Source organism: Rhincodon typus, chromosome 35 (genome assembly GCF_021869965.1).
Source record: "Rhincodon typus isolate 14 chromosome 35, sRhiTyp1.1, whole genome shotgun sequence".
Taxonomy (NCBI): domain Eukaryota; kingdom Metazoa; phylum Chordata; class Chondrichthyes; order Orectolobiformes; family Rhincodontidae; genus Rhincodon; species Rhincodon typus.
In genome coordinates this window covers 21,373,120-21,394,003 of record NC_063366.1, presented here as the reverse complement: position 1 = coordinate 21,394,003, position 20,884 = coordinate 21,373,120, and the positions used below count along the sequence as shown (strand labels likewise).

General features: G+C 46.0%; 1 protein-coding gene across 1 annotated transcript in view; it reads left to right on the top strand.

Moving 5' to 3' along the window:
- Positions 1–20,884, top strand: part of LOC109938504 — a 133,379-nt gene that overhangs the window by 45,727 nt on the left and 66,768 nt on the right. The window contains exons 3-7 of the mRNA XM_048616679.1: positions 401–748; positions 3,130–3,411; positions 4,744–4,857; positions 11,318–11,350; positions 14,980–15,006. Of these exons, the coding sequence (XP_048472636.1) occupies positions 401–748; positions 3,130–3,411; positions 4,744–4,857; positions 11,318–11,350; positions 14,980–15,006 (804 nt within the window). The remainder of the gene's footprint in view (positions 1–400; positions 749–3,129; positions 3,412–4,743; positions 4,858–11,317; positions 11,351–14,979; positions 15,007–20,884) is intronic.

The following is a 20,884-nucleotide window of genomic DNA, read 5'->3' as shown; positions in this document are numbered from 1 at the left end:
GTTTCCTTCGGGTACTCCAGTTTCCTCCCACAGTCCGAAAGATGTGCAGGTTAGCTGGATTGGCCTTGCTAAATTACCCAAAGTGTTCAGGGTCATAGGGGTGTGGGTCTGGCTGGGATGCTCTGAGGGTCGGTGTGGACTTGTTGGGCTGAAGGGCCTGTTCCCACACTGTAGGGATTTTCTGATTCTCTGATTCCTAATCTTCCAAATTAACTTCTACTCGATGGTTCCAAATCACAATAAAAAATTGCTGAATTCAAATTCATTTACAATGCGGTTCTGGAGGAATTGTATATTGTAGGGCAGTTTATATTTTAGAAAATCTGCTGTTTTCAATGTAATTTTGTTCCATGGATGACATAAATACAGAATTTTATGTTTTATTGTTGCTGTTCACTAGGTGAGTTCCTTGTCGTTGGACCTGCTGAACCTGTTGAAGCCACAGTGGGTGAAGATGCCCTGTTGGAATGCCAGCTTGTGCCAGATTTATCTGCCAGCAACATGTTGGTGCAGTGGTTTAAATCAGGTCTAGATTCACCAGTTCATGTGTACAGACATGGGGAAGATGATGCTGCTGCTCAGCACAGGAATTACAGAGGAAGGACAGAACTGTTGAAAAATGAACTGACCCAAGGAGCCATTTCTCTTCGAATAAAGAACACAACAGTTTTTGATAGAGGGGAATACAGATGTTTAGTTAATAGCGGAACCAATTCTGAAGAAGCTGCAGTCATATTGAATGTCATAGGTTTGTACACCTCAGTAACTTTGGAGAAGTGATATGTCTCTGAGTTCTAAAAGCCCAGTTTAAATTAATTAATATTTTAACATTGAACAATTAAATTAATTTAACATTTGTAATATATCAATATGAAATAAGGTGTGGGAACATTGGACAAGAGTAGGCCATGCAGCCCATTGAGCCTGCTGTCCCATTCAGTTAGATCACAGCCGGTCATCTAACTCAATACAACCTTCTTGCTCCATCACCGTATCCATTGATGTCTTTCGTAACCAGAAATCTACCGGTCTCTATCTTGACTATTCTGAATTTCCACGGTCTCGAGGGTAGAGAGTTTCAGAGACTCACTACCCTCTGAGTGAAGATATTGCTCTTCATCGTAGACTTAAATGGTGTACTGCTTATTCTGAGGATGTAAGTGAACCAGATGAATTTTTACCATGACTAATGCTCATTTCATGGTCATTATTAAATGTTTGAGGACAGCCGATTCAGGCACCAGCATGTGTTATATCCTTTTTATATTTTTGTTTGATGTTCAATTGTCACAGACCAATCAATGCTGCTGTCCTCAGACAACTCACTAACCCGAATGGCTCCTAGCTCTATGCCCTGAAAAGTGGTGAACGTCCCTGCTTGGTGTACTGGCCCTATTAGCCCTTCTAGATATGACACTGATGCTTGCAATACACATAAATGTTTTGGATAAACATTGGTCTGATTGGTACATTTGTAGATGACTCAAAAATTGGTGGAGTTGTGGAACATTATCAAAGGATACAGCAGGATATAGATCAATTGGGTGGAGAAATGGCAGATGGAGGTTAATCCAGACAAGTGTGAAGTGATGCATTTTGGGAGGTCAAAAGCAAGATGAAAGCATAAAGTAAATGACAGGACCCTTCGGAGCATTGGTATACAGAGGGATCTTGAGGTGTAAGTCTATAGTTCCCTGAAAGGGGATAAATAAATGAATAAGGTAGTAAAGAAGGCGTACTGCATGCTTGCCTTCATTTGTCAGGGCATTGAGTATAAAAGTTGGCAAGTCATTTGCTGTACAAGACTTTAGAGAGGCCACATTTGGAGTTTTGTGTGCAGTTCTGGTCGCCACACAATAGGAAGGATGTGGAGGCTTTGGAGAGGGTCCAAAAGAGGTTTGCCAGGATGTTTCCTCGATCGCTGCATATTCACTATAAGGTGAGCTTGGACAAATTTGGATTGTTTTTGCGACAGCACCAGAGGCTGAGGAGCGACCTGATGAAAGGATATAAAATTATGGAAAGGGTGGATAGTTGGAGTCTTTTTCCCAGTGTGGAAATGTCAAATACCAAGGTTTAGCTAGGAGGGAAAAAGTTTAAAGGAGATGTGCAAGGCAAGATCTAATCAGGGGGTGGTAGGTGCTTGGCACTATCTGCCAGGGTGAAACTGTTGTTGAAGTTTCTAATGATTGACTACAGGAGTTTTGAGTCCAGGTTTTATGATCAAATATTGAGGCAAAAACAGGGAGAGTATACTCCACACTAGGCTGAATGAAACTCAGTGGAATACAAAAAATTAATGACCATTTCCGTCACACAGACATCTCTTTACCTAAATTCCAAACTCGTCTGCTACAAATACTGCGAAACAGACTTCTCCAGTCTCCGGTTAATATCTTATTCACCCAATCAGTGACCGTTTAACCTGATCCGAGCCTGACTTGCATGTACTGTTTGCTCCATTCCTTATCATATACATCCATCTTCTCTGTCTTCTCATCACTTATGACTCCCAAGGCCTCTCGGGATAGTTTTGCTGACACTGGCACTATGGTATACAAGGTTTGACTGGAGAATGTCACATACTGTGAACATAGAAATCACCATTTAACCCTTGGAGCCGCACTATCATCGCAAACTGATATCCCGAGTAGATTGCTGGGTCAAAGCACTGTTACTGTTACAATGACCTGACCCTCATACATAAATAACCCCATTCCCTGGTCTTCAAATGGAGTTAAAAAATGATGAAAATAGTAAACAGAAGTTTGAAAATTCTTTGGTGTCACCTTACTCTTTCTGTAAAGTTCATTTTTCCTCATGTATAATTGTTTAGAAATTTATAGAGTTTTTTGTCTCACTGCTTTTCTGTTTTCCTCTCATTTTAAATGATGTTTAGCTGGAGTACAATTCTGTGCCAGTTAATTAATCTGAATGAGTGTTATCTGTTGTGTCATCACAATTCTATCTGGACATATTCTCAGATAAAATGTAGTTCATAATCGCATTAAAGTCAGTGAAAAGCAGTGATTAGATACCTATCAATAACATTAAATAACCAGTTCTAACAGGCTACAGGAAGTGTTCCTAATGTTTGTAGTTTCTGAATCTATTCTCTGCTGATTCCAGGTTTGGGTCATAGGCCCTGGATTCACATGAAGGGATACCATAAAAACGGAATCCAGCTTGTGTGTAAATCCAGTGGATGGTTCCCTCAGCCAGAAATCCAGTGGATCAGTGAAGATGGACCTGTTTTATCACAAGCTGAACCAAGTTATGATGAGGACTCCAATGGTCTTGTAAACGTCCAGAGCATCATTGTCATTGCAAAACATTCAACAAACAGGTTCAAGTGTCGTATACGCTATGAACATTTGGGAATTACACAAGAAGCACAAATCAGGATCTCAGGTTTGTAAATCAGAATGTTTAATCAAGAAAGTTAAAGGTAATTTAAAGTCTGCCATAGATTGCATCTTGTGTTTAACTGTCCCCAAGATGCCCTCACATGGCAATCCATTCACTCAGTGAGGGAAAATAAGTCACTGAGCTACATTAGGAGATACTAAATCACAGGACTAAATGCTTGGTTAAAGAGATAGGTTTTAAGATTTTCCTTACAGTGGGAAAATAGGATAGAGAGCTGGAGGGATTTAAGGAATCGTTTTGAAAGCTTGGGCCCTGTCAATGTAAGGTGTGGACACTATTGTGGAGTACTTACCACTGGGGTTGGTCTGGTGGCCAATATTAATGAGTGGTGATGCCTTGGAGGGTTTGGGGATGGAGGAGGTTACAGAGATAAGGAAGGCAAGGGCATGGAGGAACTTGTAAACAAACATGAGAATTTTAAAATCAAGATGTTGTTTAACCGATGGAAGTCATTGTCGATCAGGAAAAAATAATTCTTCCTAATATCTCTTCATTTGACCTATTGTCCATTGTTATCAGATTACTGCTTTGTGAAACACTTTAAAATTCGTTAAACGTAGCGTAGAAAAGGATAATTTACAAACATAGGCCTCCAGCATTTGCTTGCTGCCTATGTGTCTCTGTACGTGCTGTAATACCCCAGCCCCTGGTCTCTGCAACTGACTCCCCCAGAATTCACAGCATCAGGGATGCAGTCACAAATTAAAAGGGTTTGGATGTGGCTCAGGACTAATGAGATAAACACAGGAAATGCTGAAGAAACTCCACAGGTCTGGCCCTGTCTATGAAGTTTCTCTCTCCATAAATGCTGACACACTTGCTGAGTTTCTACAGCACTTTCTGTGTTACCTTGTTTCAGATTTCCAGCATTCACTGTATTTTGTTTTTATTTGACACTTTTGAAACACCTTCCCAGGCAGAGAGGTCAAGTTCGCTCCGATTATTGGGCCCACGAGTTCTGGAATACAAATGCACAGATAGAATTTAAATTGTTTATTCATAAAATAATTTATTTTGATTTGCAAATGTTGTGCCAATGCCAATGTTAAATTCTTTGCCTTTATAGAGAGAACCATAATAAAGATCAGTGGCAATGATTGAAATGGGCAGGGACTCCACCCCCAATTGGTTATTTGACACTTTCAGTGTTGGTGTTTCTGGGTATTTCAGTGGAACCCACTGATTTTAAATCAGGAGACTCTTGGAAGGACTCTGCACATCTCATACACATTCACCACTAGTAAATATTTTGTAATAATAATGCACACGCTGCACAAAATGTAGTTGTATAACTCACTTGTATTCACTTTACAGACGATATCTTCCCTGGTGATTGGCTGGCACCTTTACTCGTGACCCTCTGTTGTGTGATTGCTGGCATCGCTGCTGTGATTTATTGGAGTGTGAAACACCATCGACAGATTAAAGGTACAGTCTCAGTGTAACACTGACTAAAGACAATAAAGGTACAAGCCTGGAAATCCACAGGGCGATCTCACAGTCTCCATCATTAAGCTGTAAGACATAAACAACCCTGTCGAATTTCAGGACCACAGCATTACTCCAATCCATTGTGTGTTTCAGTGTTAACTTTTTGGGGAATGGTGGTGTGAAGAGTTGATCACATTGAAATTAAGGATAAAGGAATAGTTGTAATTCCCATTCTCTGGCTGAATAGAATATGCTCCTTTAATAATTCTTAAACAGATGCTACCTGTTGAATATTTTATTATTATTCTTCTTCTTGTAAATATGCACAACATTTTCTTGGGCAAATGTGAAGCTGAAATAATCCAGGAAGTACCAACAAATCGAGCTGCATTTCACCATTTCAGCTGTAAGATAAAACACACAGTGCTGGAAAAACACAGCAACTCTGACAGCGTCTGTGGAGAGAAAAACAGAGTTAGTGTTTTGAGTTTAATGTAACTGTTGTTTGGAACTGAACAGAGGTGGAAATGTGAGACAACAAGGTGCAGGGCTGGATGAACACAGCAGGCCAAGCAGCATCATAGGAGCAGAGAGGCTGACGTTTCGGGCCTAGACCCTTCATCAGAAAAGGGGGAGGGGAAGGGGGTTTTGAAATAAATAGGGAGAGAGTGGGAGGCGGATAGAAGAGGGATAGAGGAGAGGATAGGTGGAGAGGAAACAAACAGGTCGAAGAGGCGGGGATGGGGCCAGGAAAGGTGAGTGTAGGTAGGGAGTTAGGAAGGGGATAGGTCAGTCCAGGGAGGACGGACAGGTCAAGGGGGCGGGATGAGGTTGGTCGGTAGGAGATGGAGGTGCGGCTTGAGGTGGGAGGAGGGGATAGGTGGGAGGAAGAACAGGTTAGGGAGGCAGGGACGAGTTGGACTGGTTTTGGGATGCGGTGGGGGGAGGGGAGATTTTGAAACTTGTGAAATCCACATTGATACCATTGGGCTGCAGGGTTCCCAAGCGGAATATGAGTTGCTGTTCCTGCAACCTTCGGGTGGCATCGTTGTGGCACTGCAGGAGGCCCAGGATGGACATGTCGTCTGAGGAATGGGAGGGGGAGTTGAAATGGTTCGCGACTGGGAGGTGCAGTTGTTTGTTGCGAACCGAGCGTAAGTGTTCTGCAAAGCGGTCCCCGAGTCTCCGCTTGGTTTCCCCGATGTAGAGGAAGCCACACCGGGTACAGCGGATGCAGTATACCACATTGGCAGATGTGCAGGTGAACATCTGCTTGATGTGGAAAGTCTTCTTGGGGCCTGGGATGGGGGTGAGGGAGGAGGTATGGGGGCAGGTGTAGCACTTCCTGCGGTTGCAGGGAAAAGTGCCGGGTGTGGTGGAGCTGGAGGGGAGTGTGGAGCGGACAAGGGAGTCACGGAGAGAGTTGTCCCTCCGGAAAGCAGATAAGGGTGGGGAGGGAAAGATGTCTTTGGTGGTGGGGTCGGATTGCAGATGGCGGAAGTGTCGGAGGATGATGCGTTGGATCCGGAGGTTGGTGGGGTGGTACGTGAGGACGAGGGGGATTCTTTTTTGGTTTTTATTGCGTGGACGGGGTGTGAGGGATGAGGTGCGGGAGATGTGGGAGACACGGTTGAGGGCGTTCTCGACCACCGAGGAGGGGAAGTTACGGTCCTTGAAAAACGAGGACAACTGAGATGTACGGGAGTGGAATGCCTCATCCTGGGAGCAGATGCGGCGGAGGCGAAGGAATTGGGAATAGGGGATAGCATTTTTGCAGGAAGGTGGGTGGGAGGAGGAGTATTCTAGGTAGCTGTGGGAGTCGTTGGGCTTGAAATGAATATCGGTTTCGAGGTGGTTGCCCGATATGGAGACAGAGAGGTCCAGGAAGGGGAGAGAGGTGTTAGAGATGGTCCAGGTAAATTTAAGGTTGGGGTGGAAGGTGTTAGTGAAGTGTATGAACTGTTCGAGCTCCTCGTGGGAGCACGAGGCGGCGCCGATACAGTCATCAATGTAACGGAGGAAGAGGAGGGGTTTAGGGCCGGTGTAGGTACGGAAGAGGGATTGTTCCACGTAACCTACAAAGAGGCAGGCGTAGCTTGGGCCCATGCGGGTACCCATGGCTACCCCCTTTGTCTGTAGGAAGTGGGAGGAATTGAAAGAGAAGTTGTTGAGTGTGAGGACGAGTTCGGCTAAGCGGATGAGGGTGTCAGTGGAGGGGGACTGGTCGGGCCTGCGGGACAGGAAGAAGCGGAGGGCCTTAAGGCCATCTGCATGGGGAATGCAGGTGTAGAGGGACTGGACGTCCATGGTAAAGATGAGGTGTTGGGGACCGGGGAATTGGAAGTTCTGGAGGAGGTGGAGGGCGTGGGTGGTGTCACGGACATAGGTAGGGAGTTCCTGGACCAAGGGGGAGAAAATGGAGTCGAGATAGTTGGAGATCAGTTCGGTGGGGCAGGAGCAGGTGGAGACAATGGGTCGACCAGGGCATTCAGGTTTGTGGATTTTGGGAAGGAGATAGAAGCGGGCAGTGCGAGGTTGGGGAACGATGAGGTTGGAGGCCGTGGGTGGGAGGTCACCTGAGGTGATGAGGTTGTGGATGGTTTGCGAGATGATGGTTTGGTGCTCAGGGGTGGGGTCATGATCAAGGGGGCGGTAGGAGGAGGTGTCAGAGAGTTGGCGTCCGGCCTCGGCGATGTAGAGGTCAGTGCGCCATACTACAACTGCACCTCCCTTGTCCGCGGGTTTTATGGTGAGGTTGGGATTGGAGCGGAGGGAGCGGAGGGCTGCACGTTCTGCGGGGGAGAGGTTGGAGTGGGTGAGAGAGGTGGAGAGGTTGAGGCGATTGATGTCTCGACGGCAGTTGGAGATGAAGAGGTCGAGGGAGGGTAGGAGGCCTTGGGGAAATGTGATGGGTTTGTGCTGTTTAAAAATTAGCAAGTGTTAATGCAACTGAAGGTACGATTGGAGAAATGTTGGCGAGCGACAGGGATTCAAAATCAAAGGTGTCATGGAACAGAAGAGAGGAATAATCATGGTTTGAGTGAAAAAGCAAACCATTTGTCTAGGGTAGGTGTTCATGGGAGCTCTGACTGAAAGCAAATACATGAGAACATAATACAGACACTGGGGGAACAATATCCTAAATGGAAGACAGAGTTCCTGATCAGAGAGTTAAACCCAGTGTCCAGTGCAGGAGGCTGTCAAATGCCTCAATGGAAAATGAGGTGTTGTTTTTCCAGTTGCATTGGATTTCAGTGGAAACTGCATCAGGCCCAGGACAGGAATGTGACCGTGAGAGGATGTTGGGGCATTGAGATGACAAATAGCCAAAATCTCAGGATCATGCTTGTGGACTAACAGAGGTGCTCTGCTAAGTAGGTACCCAGTTTCCCAGTGTAGAGGTGATAGATTGAGAACAGTGAATACAATAGACTAGACTGAAAGAAGTTCAGGGGAATATCTGCTTTACCAGGAAGGAGGGACCTTGGACAGTGAGGAAGGGAGAGGTAGAAAGGGGGGTGTTATGTGTATATGAAACCATGGGAGAGAGACAAGGTGTTAGCGATGATAACAAAGTGAACCAGGGAGAGAGCAGTCCCTTTGGAATGCTGATAGGAGAGTCAATGGGAGGGTGTGTTTGGTGAGGGTGTGTTTGGTGGTGGCATCATGTTGGAGCTGGTGGAAATAGCGGAGGAAGATCTTTGAAGCCAGAGGCTCATGGAATGGAATATGGAGACACCAGTGAAAGCTGTTGTTGTTCTGGGAAGGAGGGGAAGGGGAAAGTGTAGAAATGTCCAAAATGGGTTGGACACCATGAAGTGCCTTGTTAGCTCAGTGGGGAAGGACATGATCCTTGGTTGAAAGTAAGACATGTTGGGTGCATCATTGTGGAAGTTTCCATCATCTGTACAGATGTGATAGAGAAACTGGGAGAACAAAATGGAGTTCTTCCAGGTAGCAGGGAGCGAGGTTATGTATTCAGGGTAGATGTGAGAATCAGTGGTTTTGTGATAGATACTAGTGAACAGGATATCCCAGAGATGGAGTCAGAGAAGTCAAGGAAGGGAAGGGAGGAGAAGAATTAGAGATTATCCAGATGAAGGTGAGAGAAAGGTGGAAATTGGAGGCAAAGTTGATGACTCTTTCCCAGGATGGATCAGGGCAAGAAATGGCACCAATGCAGTCAATGGTCAATGAACTGAGGTCTTCAGAGTTGGCAGTCCTTTGTTCACATCGGGACTCCGTGCCGTCATCCTATGGATTTGGGAGGCATAGGAATTTCACATTGACTCCAGGAATGCAACATCTTGTCTTTCTCCAAGAACAGAGACGGATCATCAGTAAAGTGATGGAAGGTGTCATCAACAGTGCTATCAAACAGCACCTACTCAGCAATAACCTGCTCAGTGACGCCCAGTTTGGGTTTGGCCATGGCCACTCAGCTCCTGACCTCATTACAGACTCGGTTCAAACACGGACAAAGAGCTGAATACCAGAGGTGAGGTGAGAGTGACAGACCTTGGCATCAAGGCTGCATTTGACCGAGTGTGGCATCAAGGAGTCTGAACAAAATTGGAACCAGTGAAAGTTGGGAAGGTCTCTCTGCAGGTTGGAGTCATACAACGCTCAAAGGAAGGTGGTGAGGATTGTTGGAGGTCAGTCACCTCAGCGCAAGGACATCTCTTGAGGGGTTCCTCAGAAGAATGTTCCTTGGCCCAATCATTTTCAGCTGCTTCATCAATGACTATCCCCTGTTCTGACCTTATGATGGAGGGATGTTCACTGAAGATTGCTGTGTTCAGCACCAATCACAGCTCCTCACATCCTCAAGCAGTTTTATGTCCAAATGTAGCAGCACCTGGGCAATATCCACATTTTGAGATGACAAGTAACAAGTAACATTTATACCACACAAGTGCCAGACTATGACCATCTCCAACAAAAGAGAATCGAAACATTGCTCCTCAACATTCAGTTGCCACCATTGAACCCCCCCCATTGTCACTACACTGGGATTTCCATTTACCACAAACTGACCTGGACTAGCCATATCACTCCTGTGGCTACAAGAGCAGGCTGGAGGATAGCGATCCTCACTTTTTCCACCTTAAGTTCCCTTGACCATGTTCTTGCCCACTCACTCATTCTGTCCAAATCCTCTTGAAATCACTTTGCATCTCTCTGTCACAGCACATGCTCCCACCTCGCTTTGTGTCATCTGTGAACTTAGAAACGTTACATTTAGTCACCATTTCCAAATCATTGATCCATATTGTAAACAGCTGTGGGCCCAGGTACGATCCTTATGGTAGCTCCCTCATCACAACCTGCCAACATGAGAATGACCTGTTTATTCCTGCTCTCTGTTTCCTGCCTGTTAACAAATCCCTGATCCATGCCACTGCACTTCCACCTGAGCCATGTGCTTTAAATGTGTTAAACCACCTCCTCTGATGAACCTGATCAAACTGCATCATGCTGAGAGACCTAATATCTTTTAAAAAGAAGTACAGTAGCACTCAGGATCCTGCTAACTCCTGTGAAATCCGGACTGTTGTGCCCAAAAATCTATAGGTCAGGAATCAGCCTGGTCAGTTCACAAAGACCATGGCAAGATCTCGTGACATCACCGTTGTATCGAGGAACAGCCAATAACAAGGAAGCTGTTTCTAATGTTGGCTGGCAACTCATCTGTGTTGTTGCTTTTTTACTTCTTGATGAGAAGGTGTGTCACATAAGGTCTCGGTGTCAGGTTTTGGTTTGAATCTTTTGATATGACAGTTTTCCACAGTTTATAAATGTAAGGATTGACCAAGACAATTCATGGATCGCATCTGTCATTTCCTGATCTGTATGTCCTCTTACCCTTGTCTTTTAAAAGCAACTGCTTGATGTTTACATTTACAATTTTCATTTTACCACAAAAACACAAAGTCCTTCATCTGCAATGTCTCATCTGTAATCCTCATCTGACTCTCTTATGATTCCCAGTTCTGGATATTTTGTCACCGAGTGCCTCAGTGTTATTTTCAGGAGCATTGCCCTCAAATGAATGGCACATACTTTCTTCAACAATTTTATTGCACTCATGTTTCTTTGTAGACTTTAAAACTAATGGAGCCACAACGGCTCAGAAGTGATATTTTCTTTTTGTCAGGTTATTCTTCTCCCCTACATTTCTTCTACCAATTTGAGAACATTTCTGATGTTTTAATTTAATTTTCTATCTCCCAGTTCATCCTCCTTGGAAACAAACCAGTTACACATTAAAACCCTATGGTACCTGAACTGCAGCATGGTTTATTAATAAAATACCTAATGATGGTAAATTACATATTTGTAAGAGCTGATTTTCATTGAAAAATCATCAGATCAATTCAAACTATTTTGGTGAGAAGATGTGATCAATTAAATTATTTTTTCTCATACTCATGATAATATTTTTGTATCTTTGTAGGACTAAAACTTCAGAAATCATTCGTAGAATGTGGTAAGGGTTTAATATTAAAATGTTCAAAAGCCATAAGAAATGTAGATTTTGCAATAATTGCAAGTATAATTGAACATGCTACATTTATTTTGCCTTTTACTATCAGTCGTCAATATATATTGATGGTGTGACTAATACAATGTGAGACTTTTTATGTTAAAATACTTACTCAGGCTTAGTTTATTTTGACCTAATAATTCCAGGAGAAAACAATTGATAACTTATTTAAAAATGTTTTATACTGAAGGAGTTAGTTTATTTGTGTCTATAATCCGACTGAAATCAGAATCAGATTGAAAGTGGTCATGGAAAAAGAATTACAGATTTAACAGGTTGAGAAGGAAAATGAGAACTATAATTTTAACAGACTTCTATTGTTTTAATTCTAGCAAATAAATGCTTCAACAGTATTAGCATCAGAATGCTGAAATGTATTTCTACCAATTTGTTTCTAATGTGATTGAGATAACACATGATCCTGTGTGTGATATGGAAAACAATGTGTACAATGATGACAATCAATACCTAGAAAAAAACCCTGAATTCTAAGGATCTAAAGTTTGTTTTAGAGAAATCTCTGACAAAATTATATCCAAAAGATACTCTTAACTATGGTTATTTGTATTAGTCTATTTCAAACTTATTTTAAGTTGACACATAAATTGTGGATTTCAGCAAAACTTTTGACAAGGTCCCACATGGGAGACTGATCAAGATGATAAAAGCACATGGGATCCAGGGTAACTTGGCGTGATGGATCCACAATTAGTGGGAGGAGACAGAGGGTGGTGGTAGAAGGCTGTTCACAAGACTGGAGGCAGCTGTCCAGTGGCATACAACTGGATCAGTTCTGTGTCCCTTATTGTTTGTGATTTATATGAACAATATAGATGTGAATGTTGGGGGCTTGGTGGGTGTGCTGATGCTTAGCAAGTTTGTAGATGACACGAAGATAGGCTGGTTGGTTAATATTGAGGAAGAAGGACTTAGTTTACCGGAAGATGTAAAGGGATTGGTCAGATGGGTAGATCATTGTCAGAGGGAATTTAACCCTGAAAAGTATGAGGTGTTGCATTTCAGAACAAGAAACAAAACAAGGCAATAATCAATGAGTCATGAACATTCAGAAGCTGAGAGGAACAGAGGAATCTTGGGGTGCTGGTCCACAGGTCCCTGAAGGCAGCAGGACAGGTTAATAGGATAATTAAGGTGGCATATGGGACGTTTGGCTTTAACAGGTGTGGCATTAGTTATAAGAGCAGGGAGGTCATGTTGAAGCTGTACAGCACTTTGGTTAGGAGGACTGTGTGCTGTTCTGGTCACCTCACTATCGGAAGGATGTGATTGCCCTGTAGCGGGTGCAGAGGAGAGTCACTGGGACGGTGCCTGGGATGGAGCATTACAGCTATGAAGAGAAGCTGGATAGGTTCATGTTGTTTTTATTCAAAATAGAAAAGGCTGAGGTGGGCACCTGAGAGAGTTGTATTAGATTATGAGGGCACAGGCAGGGTGGGAGGGAAGCAGTACTGAAGGGTCAGTAACAAGGGGGAATAATTTTAGGTGGGAGGCAGTAGGTTTTGGGTGTATTTGAGGAAAACCCTTCTCACCAGAGGGTGGTGGGAATCTGGAATGCACTGCCTGGGGAAGGGCACGAGAGAGGGAACCTCACAACCTTTAAAAACTATGTCATATCATTCAAGGCTTTGAGCCAAGAGCTGGAATGTGGGATTAGTGTAGATAGGATGGTGCAGAATCTACAGGCTCAAGGGCTTCTTCTGTGCTCCATCGTGCTCCATGGGTTTGGGTGGAATGCCCTTCAGAGAGTCAGTGTGGACTCAAATGACCTCCTTTCGCACTGGAGGGACTCTATGATTCAAAGTGCATTTGGCTGGGAAATGTTCATTTCTCACCCTGTGGCTTGTAATATTTTATATCTTAGGTATTTTTGTTCAAATAAATGTTCTTCTGCTGAAACAGTTGCTGCCCCATGGGCTGTGTCATTGTGTGAGAAATGGTTACGAGAGCAAACTCTTGTCTGTCTGTAATCAACAACAACAGTTGCAATTTCTGGGTGAGAACAGAAAGAGAGGAGTTAAAAGGAGAGACGATAAGTGTTGATAACAGACTGAGAAAGAACTTGCTCTTACAAACAGTCATAGTGATATACAGCACAGAAACAGACCTTTCAGTCCAACTCGATGCCAACCAGATATCTTACATAAATCTAGTGCCATTTGCCAGCAATTGGCCGATATCCCTTTAAGCCTTTCCTATTCATATTCCCACTCAGATGCCTTTTAAATGTTACAATCGTCCCAGGCTCCACCACTTCCTCTGGCAGCCCATTCCATACACACACCACCCTCTGTGTGAAAAAGTTGCCCCTTAGGTCCCTTTTATATCTTTCCCCTCTCACCTTAAACCTATGCCCCTCTAGTTTTGCACTCCCCCGAACCCAGGGAAAAGACCTTGCCCCTTTACCCTTTCCATGTCCCTCATGATTTTATAAACCTGTGCAAGGTCACCCCTCAGCCTCCAATATATTATTTCTCAGGAACTTCCCAAGCTCTTCGCTGTCAATGGATTACTTTTGACATGATTGATATTGTTCAGCAACTTTTATATCGCTCATAATGTTGACTGGTTTAATTTGTTTGAAAAGGATAGATTACATTCAATTTATAAGCACACAATGTGGCAAAATTGGAATGATTATGCTAATTAAATTTTTTATTTTTAAAATTAAATTCCCTTCTACTTTATAAATCATTGGAGAGCTCTTGTGGAGTTGGATTTTAGAATTACACAATGTTACAGCACAGAAGGGAGTCATCCAGTCTGTCTTTCTGTTCTGACTCTCTGCAACAACAATTCGTTATTGTCACTCATCCGGTGTTTCCCTGCAGCCCCGCAAACTGACACTCTTCAGGTAATCGTCTCATTCTCTTTTGAAAGATGTGATTGTTTCTGCCTCCAACAGACTCTCAGACAATGAATTCCAGATCCAGATTCTGTACAAAAAAGATTTATATTTGATTGATGAGTGTCTGAAGGGCAGGAGTTGACATTGAGCTGGCACGGGGAGTATCAGAAGGGGCATGGGAATTGTTTTGGGAGATGAGTTGGCATGGGGATTGGGTGAAGGAATTAGAGAGTTCAGGGGTAGAGAGCCCCTGGTTTTATCACAGCTGGGGGAGGAAGTCCCAGAGAACCAAGGCAGGGCTTCTAACCAGCCCATTTCAGCCCTCACCTACTGCCTTGATGGCTCAGGATCTGTTTCCAGGATCAGTGAGGCCCCACTCTGTCCCAGACTTTCCCACTGCACTCACGCCCATCTCATATCCCCAACTCCCACACCCTGACCCACCACTGCCTTTGGAGTGAAAATTGCACAATTCAGGTTCTTTTTACTGAAGCGAGTCCAGAAACGTCCCGACTGGAGCTATCTGCCTCAGGAATACTCGTCAAAATTTGGTTCTTAATTTCCAGTTTGTAATGAGCAATGCCACAGAAAGTGTATTAAGCAGTATCTACCACATTCAAACATGTCTGTTCAAAACCTTTCTCCAAATTATTTATGCTTCATGTCACAGCAAGTTCTTCAGTCTATTTATGATTTCTGTTTCCAGAGTGGAAGAGAATTTGTGCGTATAAAGGTAAGATCTTAACTTAAAAATATTTTAACACACAGAAAGGAAAGAAACTCAAAAGCTGACAACTCAAAACAATGTACAAGTGAAAATTCCATAAGAACATGTATCCATCAGAAACAGGAGCAGGACTGACCCCGGGAGTTTTCTCTGTCATTCACAAAGATCGTAGCTGATCTAGAGATAGTAGGAACTGCTGATGCTGGAGTCTGAGATAACACGGTGCGAAGCTGGAGGAACACAGCAGGCCAGGCAGCATCAGAGGAGCAGGATAGCTGACGTTTCGGGTCTGGATCCTTCTTCAGAAATGGGGGAGGGGAAGGGGGCTCTGAAATAAATAGAGAGAGGGGGAGGCTATGGTAGAAGGTGGATAGAGGAGCAGATAGGTGGAGAGAAGACAGACAGGTCAAGGAGGCGGGGATGGAACCAATAAAAGTGAGTGTAGGTGGGAGTTGGGATGGGTGTTGGTCAGTTGAGGGAAGATGGACAGGTCAAGGAGGTGGGGATGAGGCTAGTAGGTAGGAAGTGGGGGTGGGGTTTGGTCAGTGAGGCGGGAGGAGCAGATAGGTGGGAGAAAAGACGGACAGTTCAAGGAGGCGGGGACGAGAGGGGCAGGTCTTGGGATGAGTTCGAGGGTGGGGAGAATTTGAAGCTTCTAAAGTCCACATTGAGACCATTGGGCTGCAGGGTTCCCAGGCAGAATATGAGGTGCTGTTCTTCCAGCCTTCGGGTGGCATCGTTGTGGCACTGGAGGAGGCCCAGGATGGATACGTCGTCCAAGAAGTGGGAGGGGGAGTTGAAGTGGTTCTCGACTGGGACGTGCAAGTCGTTTGTCACAAACCGAGCGTAGGTGTTCCACAAAGCGGTCTCCAAGCCTCCGCTTGGTTTCTCCGATGTAGAGGAGGCCACATCGGGAACAGCGGATACAATATACCACATTAGCAGATGTGCAGGTGAACATCTGTTTAATGTGGAAGGTCTTCTTGGGGCCTGCGATGGGGGTGAGGGGGGAGGTGTAGGGGCAGGTGTAGCACTTCCTGCGGTTGCAGGGAAAGTGACAGGGGTGGTGGGGCTGGAGGGGAGTGTGGAGTGGACAAGGGAGTCACGGAGAGAGCGGTCCCTCCAGAAAGCAGATAAGGGTGGGGAGGGAAATATATCCTTGGTAGCAGGGTCAGATTGCAGTGGCGGAAGTGGCAGAGAATGATGCTTTGAATCTGGAGGTTAATGGGGTGATCCATGAGGACGAGGGGAATTCTGTCTTTCTTGTTATTGCGGGGAGAGAGTGTGAGGGCTGAGGTGCAGGAAACGCAAGCGATGCGGTCGAGGGTGTTTTTGACCACTGAGGGGGGGAAATTGCGGTTCTTGAAAAACGAGGACATCTGGAATTTCTGGGAGTGGAACACCTCATCTTGGGAGCAGATGCGGCGGAGGCGAAGGAAGTAGGAATAGGGGATGGCATTTTTGCAGGAAGGTGGGTGAGAGGAGATGTATTCTAGGTAACTGTGGGAGTCAGTGGACTTGAAATAGATATCAGTTTCCAGGTGCTTACCAGAGATGGAGACAGAGAGGTCCAGGAAGGAGACAGAGGTATCAGAGATGGTCCAGGTGAACTTAAGGTTGGGGTGGAAGGTGTTAGTAAAGTGGATGAACTGTTCGAGCTCCTTGTGGGAGCACGAGGCGGCGCTGATACGTCATCGATGTAACGGAGGAAGCGGTGGGGGATGGGGAACAGTGTAGCTGAGGAAGAGGGATTGTTCCACGTATCCTACAAAGAGGCAGGCATAGCTTGGGCCCATGCGGGTACCCATGGCCACCCCTTTTGTCTGTCGGAAGTGGGAGGAATTGCAGGAGAAGTTGTTAAGGGTAAGGATGAGTTCGGCTAAGCGGATAAGGATGTCGGTGGAGGGGGACTGGTCGGGCCTGCAGGACAGGAAGAAGTGGAGGGCCTTTAGGCCATCACATGGGGAATGCAAGTGTATAGGGAGTGGACATTCATGCTGAAGATGAGGTGGTGAGGGCCAGGGAATTGGAAGTTTTGGAGGAGGTGGAGGGCGTAGGTGGTGTCACGGATGTAGGTGGGGAGTTCCTGGACCAAGGGGGAAAAAATGGAGTTGAGATAAGTGGAGATAAGTTCGGTGAGGCAGGAGCAGGCGGAGACAATGTGTTGACCAGGGCAGTCAGGTTTATGGATTTTGGGAAGGAGATAGAAACGGGCAGTGCGGGGTTGGGGAACGATGAGGAAGGAGGCTGTGGGTGGGAGGTCACCTGAAGTGATGAATTTGTGGATGGTCTGGGAGATGATGTTTTGGTGGTCGGGGGTGGGGTCATGATCAAGGGGGCGGTAAGAGGAGGTGTAGGAGAGTTGGCTCCTGGCCTCGGTGATGTAGAGATCAGTGCGCCATACCACTACTGCACCTCCCTTGTCCGCGGGTTTTATGATGAGGTTGGGATTGGAGCGGAGGGCTGCACGTTCTGCAGGGGAGAGGTTGGAGTGGGTGAGAGGGGTGGAGAGGTTGAGGCGATTGATGTCTCGACGGCAGTTGAAAATGAAGAGGTCGAGGGAGGGTAGGAGGTCATAGGGTGGTGTCCAGGTGGAAGGGGTGTGTTGGAGGCGGGAGAAGGGGTCAGTGAAGGGAGGGTTAGACTCGCGATTAAGGAAGTAAGTGCGGAGATGGAGGCGGAGGAAAAGCTGTTCAATGTCCAGGCGTGAGTCTTCCAGAGGGACCACTGTCTCCATGACTCCCTTGTCCACTCCACACTCCCCTCCAACCCCACCACCCCCGGCATCTTTCCCTGCAACCGCAGGAAGTGCTACACCTGCCCCTACACCTCCCCCCTCACTCCCATCCCAGGCCCCAAGAAAACTTTCCACATCTACCAGATGTTCACCTGCACATCTGCTAATGTGGTATATTATATCCACTGTTCCCGATGTGGCCTCCTGTACATCGGGGAAACCAAGCGGAGGCTCGGAGACCGCTTTGTGGAACACCTACGCTCGGTTCGCGACAAACGACTGCACCTCCCAGTTGTGAACCACTTCAACTCCCCCTCCCACTCCTTCAACGACATGTCCATCCTCGGTCTCCTCCAGTGCCACAATGATGCCACCCAAAGGTTGCAGGAACAGCACCTCATATTTCGCTTGGGAACCCTGCAGCCCAATGGTCTCAATGTGGACTTTACAAGCTTCAAAATCTCCTCACCCCCAACCTCATCCCAAGACCAGCCTATCTCGTCCCCGCCTCCTTGACCTGTCTGCTCTCCACCTATCAGCTCCTCTATCCACCTTCAACCATCGCCTCCCCCTCTCTATTTATTTCAGAGCTCCCTTCCCCTCCCTCATTTCTGAAACGTCAGCTTTCCTGTTCCTCTGATGCTGCCTGGCCTGCTGTGTTCATCCTGCCCTACACCTTGTTATCGTGGGTGATCTGATTTTGATCTCAACTCTGTTTTCCTGCCTGACTCCCACTACCTTTGACTCCCTCATTGATCAAAAACCTGTTTAACTCAGCTTCAAATAATATCAGTGACCTGGCCTCCACTGCTCTCGGGGATAGAGAATTCTAAAGATTCATGATCCTGAGACACAAAATTCCCAAGTTCATTGGCAGACTCCTTACTTTGAAACTGTGTCCCTGGTTCCAGATTCCCCCACGATGGGAAACAGCCTCTCAACATCTACTCCATCAGCAGCTTCACAATCTGGTACATTTCAATAAGAACCTCTCATTCCTCTGAACTCCAATAAGTATAGCCCCAGCCTGAAATCTTTCATCACAAGGAAACAGCTTCATCCCAGGCATCAACTGAGTGATCCTTCTCTGACCTGTCCCCACTGTTTCAATAAAGCTCTTTCTCAATGGCCCCTACTTCAGTCCAACCAGTGCCAGTTGAATTCCTTTCGATGGCATTGGGTTTCAGGAGGTTTAGTTGGTATTTTGAGATCAGATTCAGCATTTCAGCTTTCAATTTTGTGAAAAACACATTTCACTCCCACATGAGATTGGAAAATAATAAATGTCAGTGGGACTCGAACAAACAGGAGCTTGTTGGAGCAATATTCCATTGGATGTAAACTTAGAGAAAAAGCCTGAAAAAGGTTGGAATAACATAAAAGCAGTGGATTTAGAAATTTTTGGAGACATGAGCGACATGGATTTGAATAATTTATTTGTTTTTTTCGATTATTTTTCATTTGCATCATTTGGGGTCACTATGAAGATCCACATTTATTACCTGCCTCAAACTACACTTCACAATGTGATGATAAACCACATTCTTGTGTCCTCACACACAATCCTCCCACACATCCCTCCCTCCACACACATCACCCCGCCACACACGCACCCCACCACATACACCCTACACTTCACCCCAACACAAACGTCTGCACACACACACACAGTACAAAACACACATCCACACACACACACACCACCGCCCATCGACACCCATATAACCCACCCGCGACACACATGCTTCCCCAACATGCACTCACATCCCAACCCCATATACACATGTCCCATTCCACACACATATTCTACCCGCCATACACCCATCGCTCCACACCCACATATCCCCCACAAACTCAAATCCCTCTGCTCCACACACATGCAATTCCCTGCCACACATACACATTTCCTCCCCACCCCCCCAAACACACGCACACACACACCGCTCCTCCAGGACACACCCCACACACAGACCCCACCAGGAGACATCCATCCCTCGCACACAGATTAGCCCCAAACACACACATCCCCACTACACATTCCTCCACGACATGCCCACTACCCCCCAACTCACAAAACCCTCACCCCTGCCCCACACACATGTAGTCATGAAGTCATACAACATGGAAGCAGGCCATTGGACCCATCATGTCTATACTAACCTGATTTCCGAAACAGAATTTGTCCTATTTGCCTGCATTTCTCCCTGAGACATACCCCTCACATGTACAAATATCCCCTCCCCACAGATCCAGGGTACTCTACAGACACACACACACACACACACAAAAACCAGAGGCTTCATCGATGATGTTACCTGGTGATGAAACGCCTGCAAACCAAGCTACCAGCTCGGCAAACACATCAACAACCCCAAACGTAACCCTCCCAAAACACACATACCCAGGCCACCACCCACACACCTCCACCCCTTCTCACACATAAACATACACACACATTTCCCAACCCATCCACACACACACATTCCCTCCCACACAGACAGACCATTCCCCACATATACACACATACATGGACACAGACACAAAGCCACACACACAGTGATCGCCCAACACACCTCATACAGCCACCCCAAAACACACACACACATACATTTCCCTCCCACACAACCAGGGCACGCACGCACACACACACACACACACCAGACTCATCCACTCCTCCCTCAAAACACACAATACACTTCTCTCTGACACAGCCAGGCACCTCCCACGCACAGACACTTCACACGCATCCACTCCCCCCCACCGCCGACACACACAGACACCCACTTCACCTGCCACGACACACGCCCCCCCAATAGATATGCACCCACATACACACATCCCTCCCACACAAACATCACCCTCTATGTATACTTCTCCTCCCTCACATACACACTTCCCCCTCCACCCACAGCCCCCAACAGACACATACCGCACCCCCCTCACACATGTACATCTCCCTCCATTCGCACATCTCTGTCCATTCACATATCGCCTCCCCACACTCTCTCACACACACACACACACACACACACACATACACTGACACATTCTCACACACAGACACACAGTCTGACACATACAGACACACACATTCTCACACACACAGACACTGACACATACCCAGGGACTGTCTGTAATTCCCTGTTT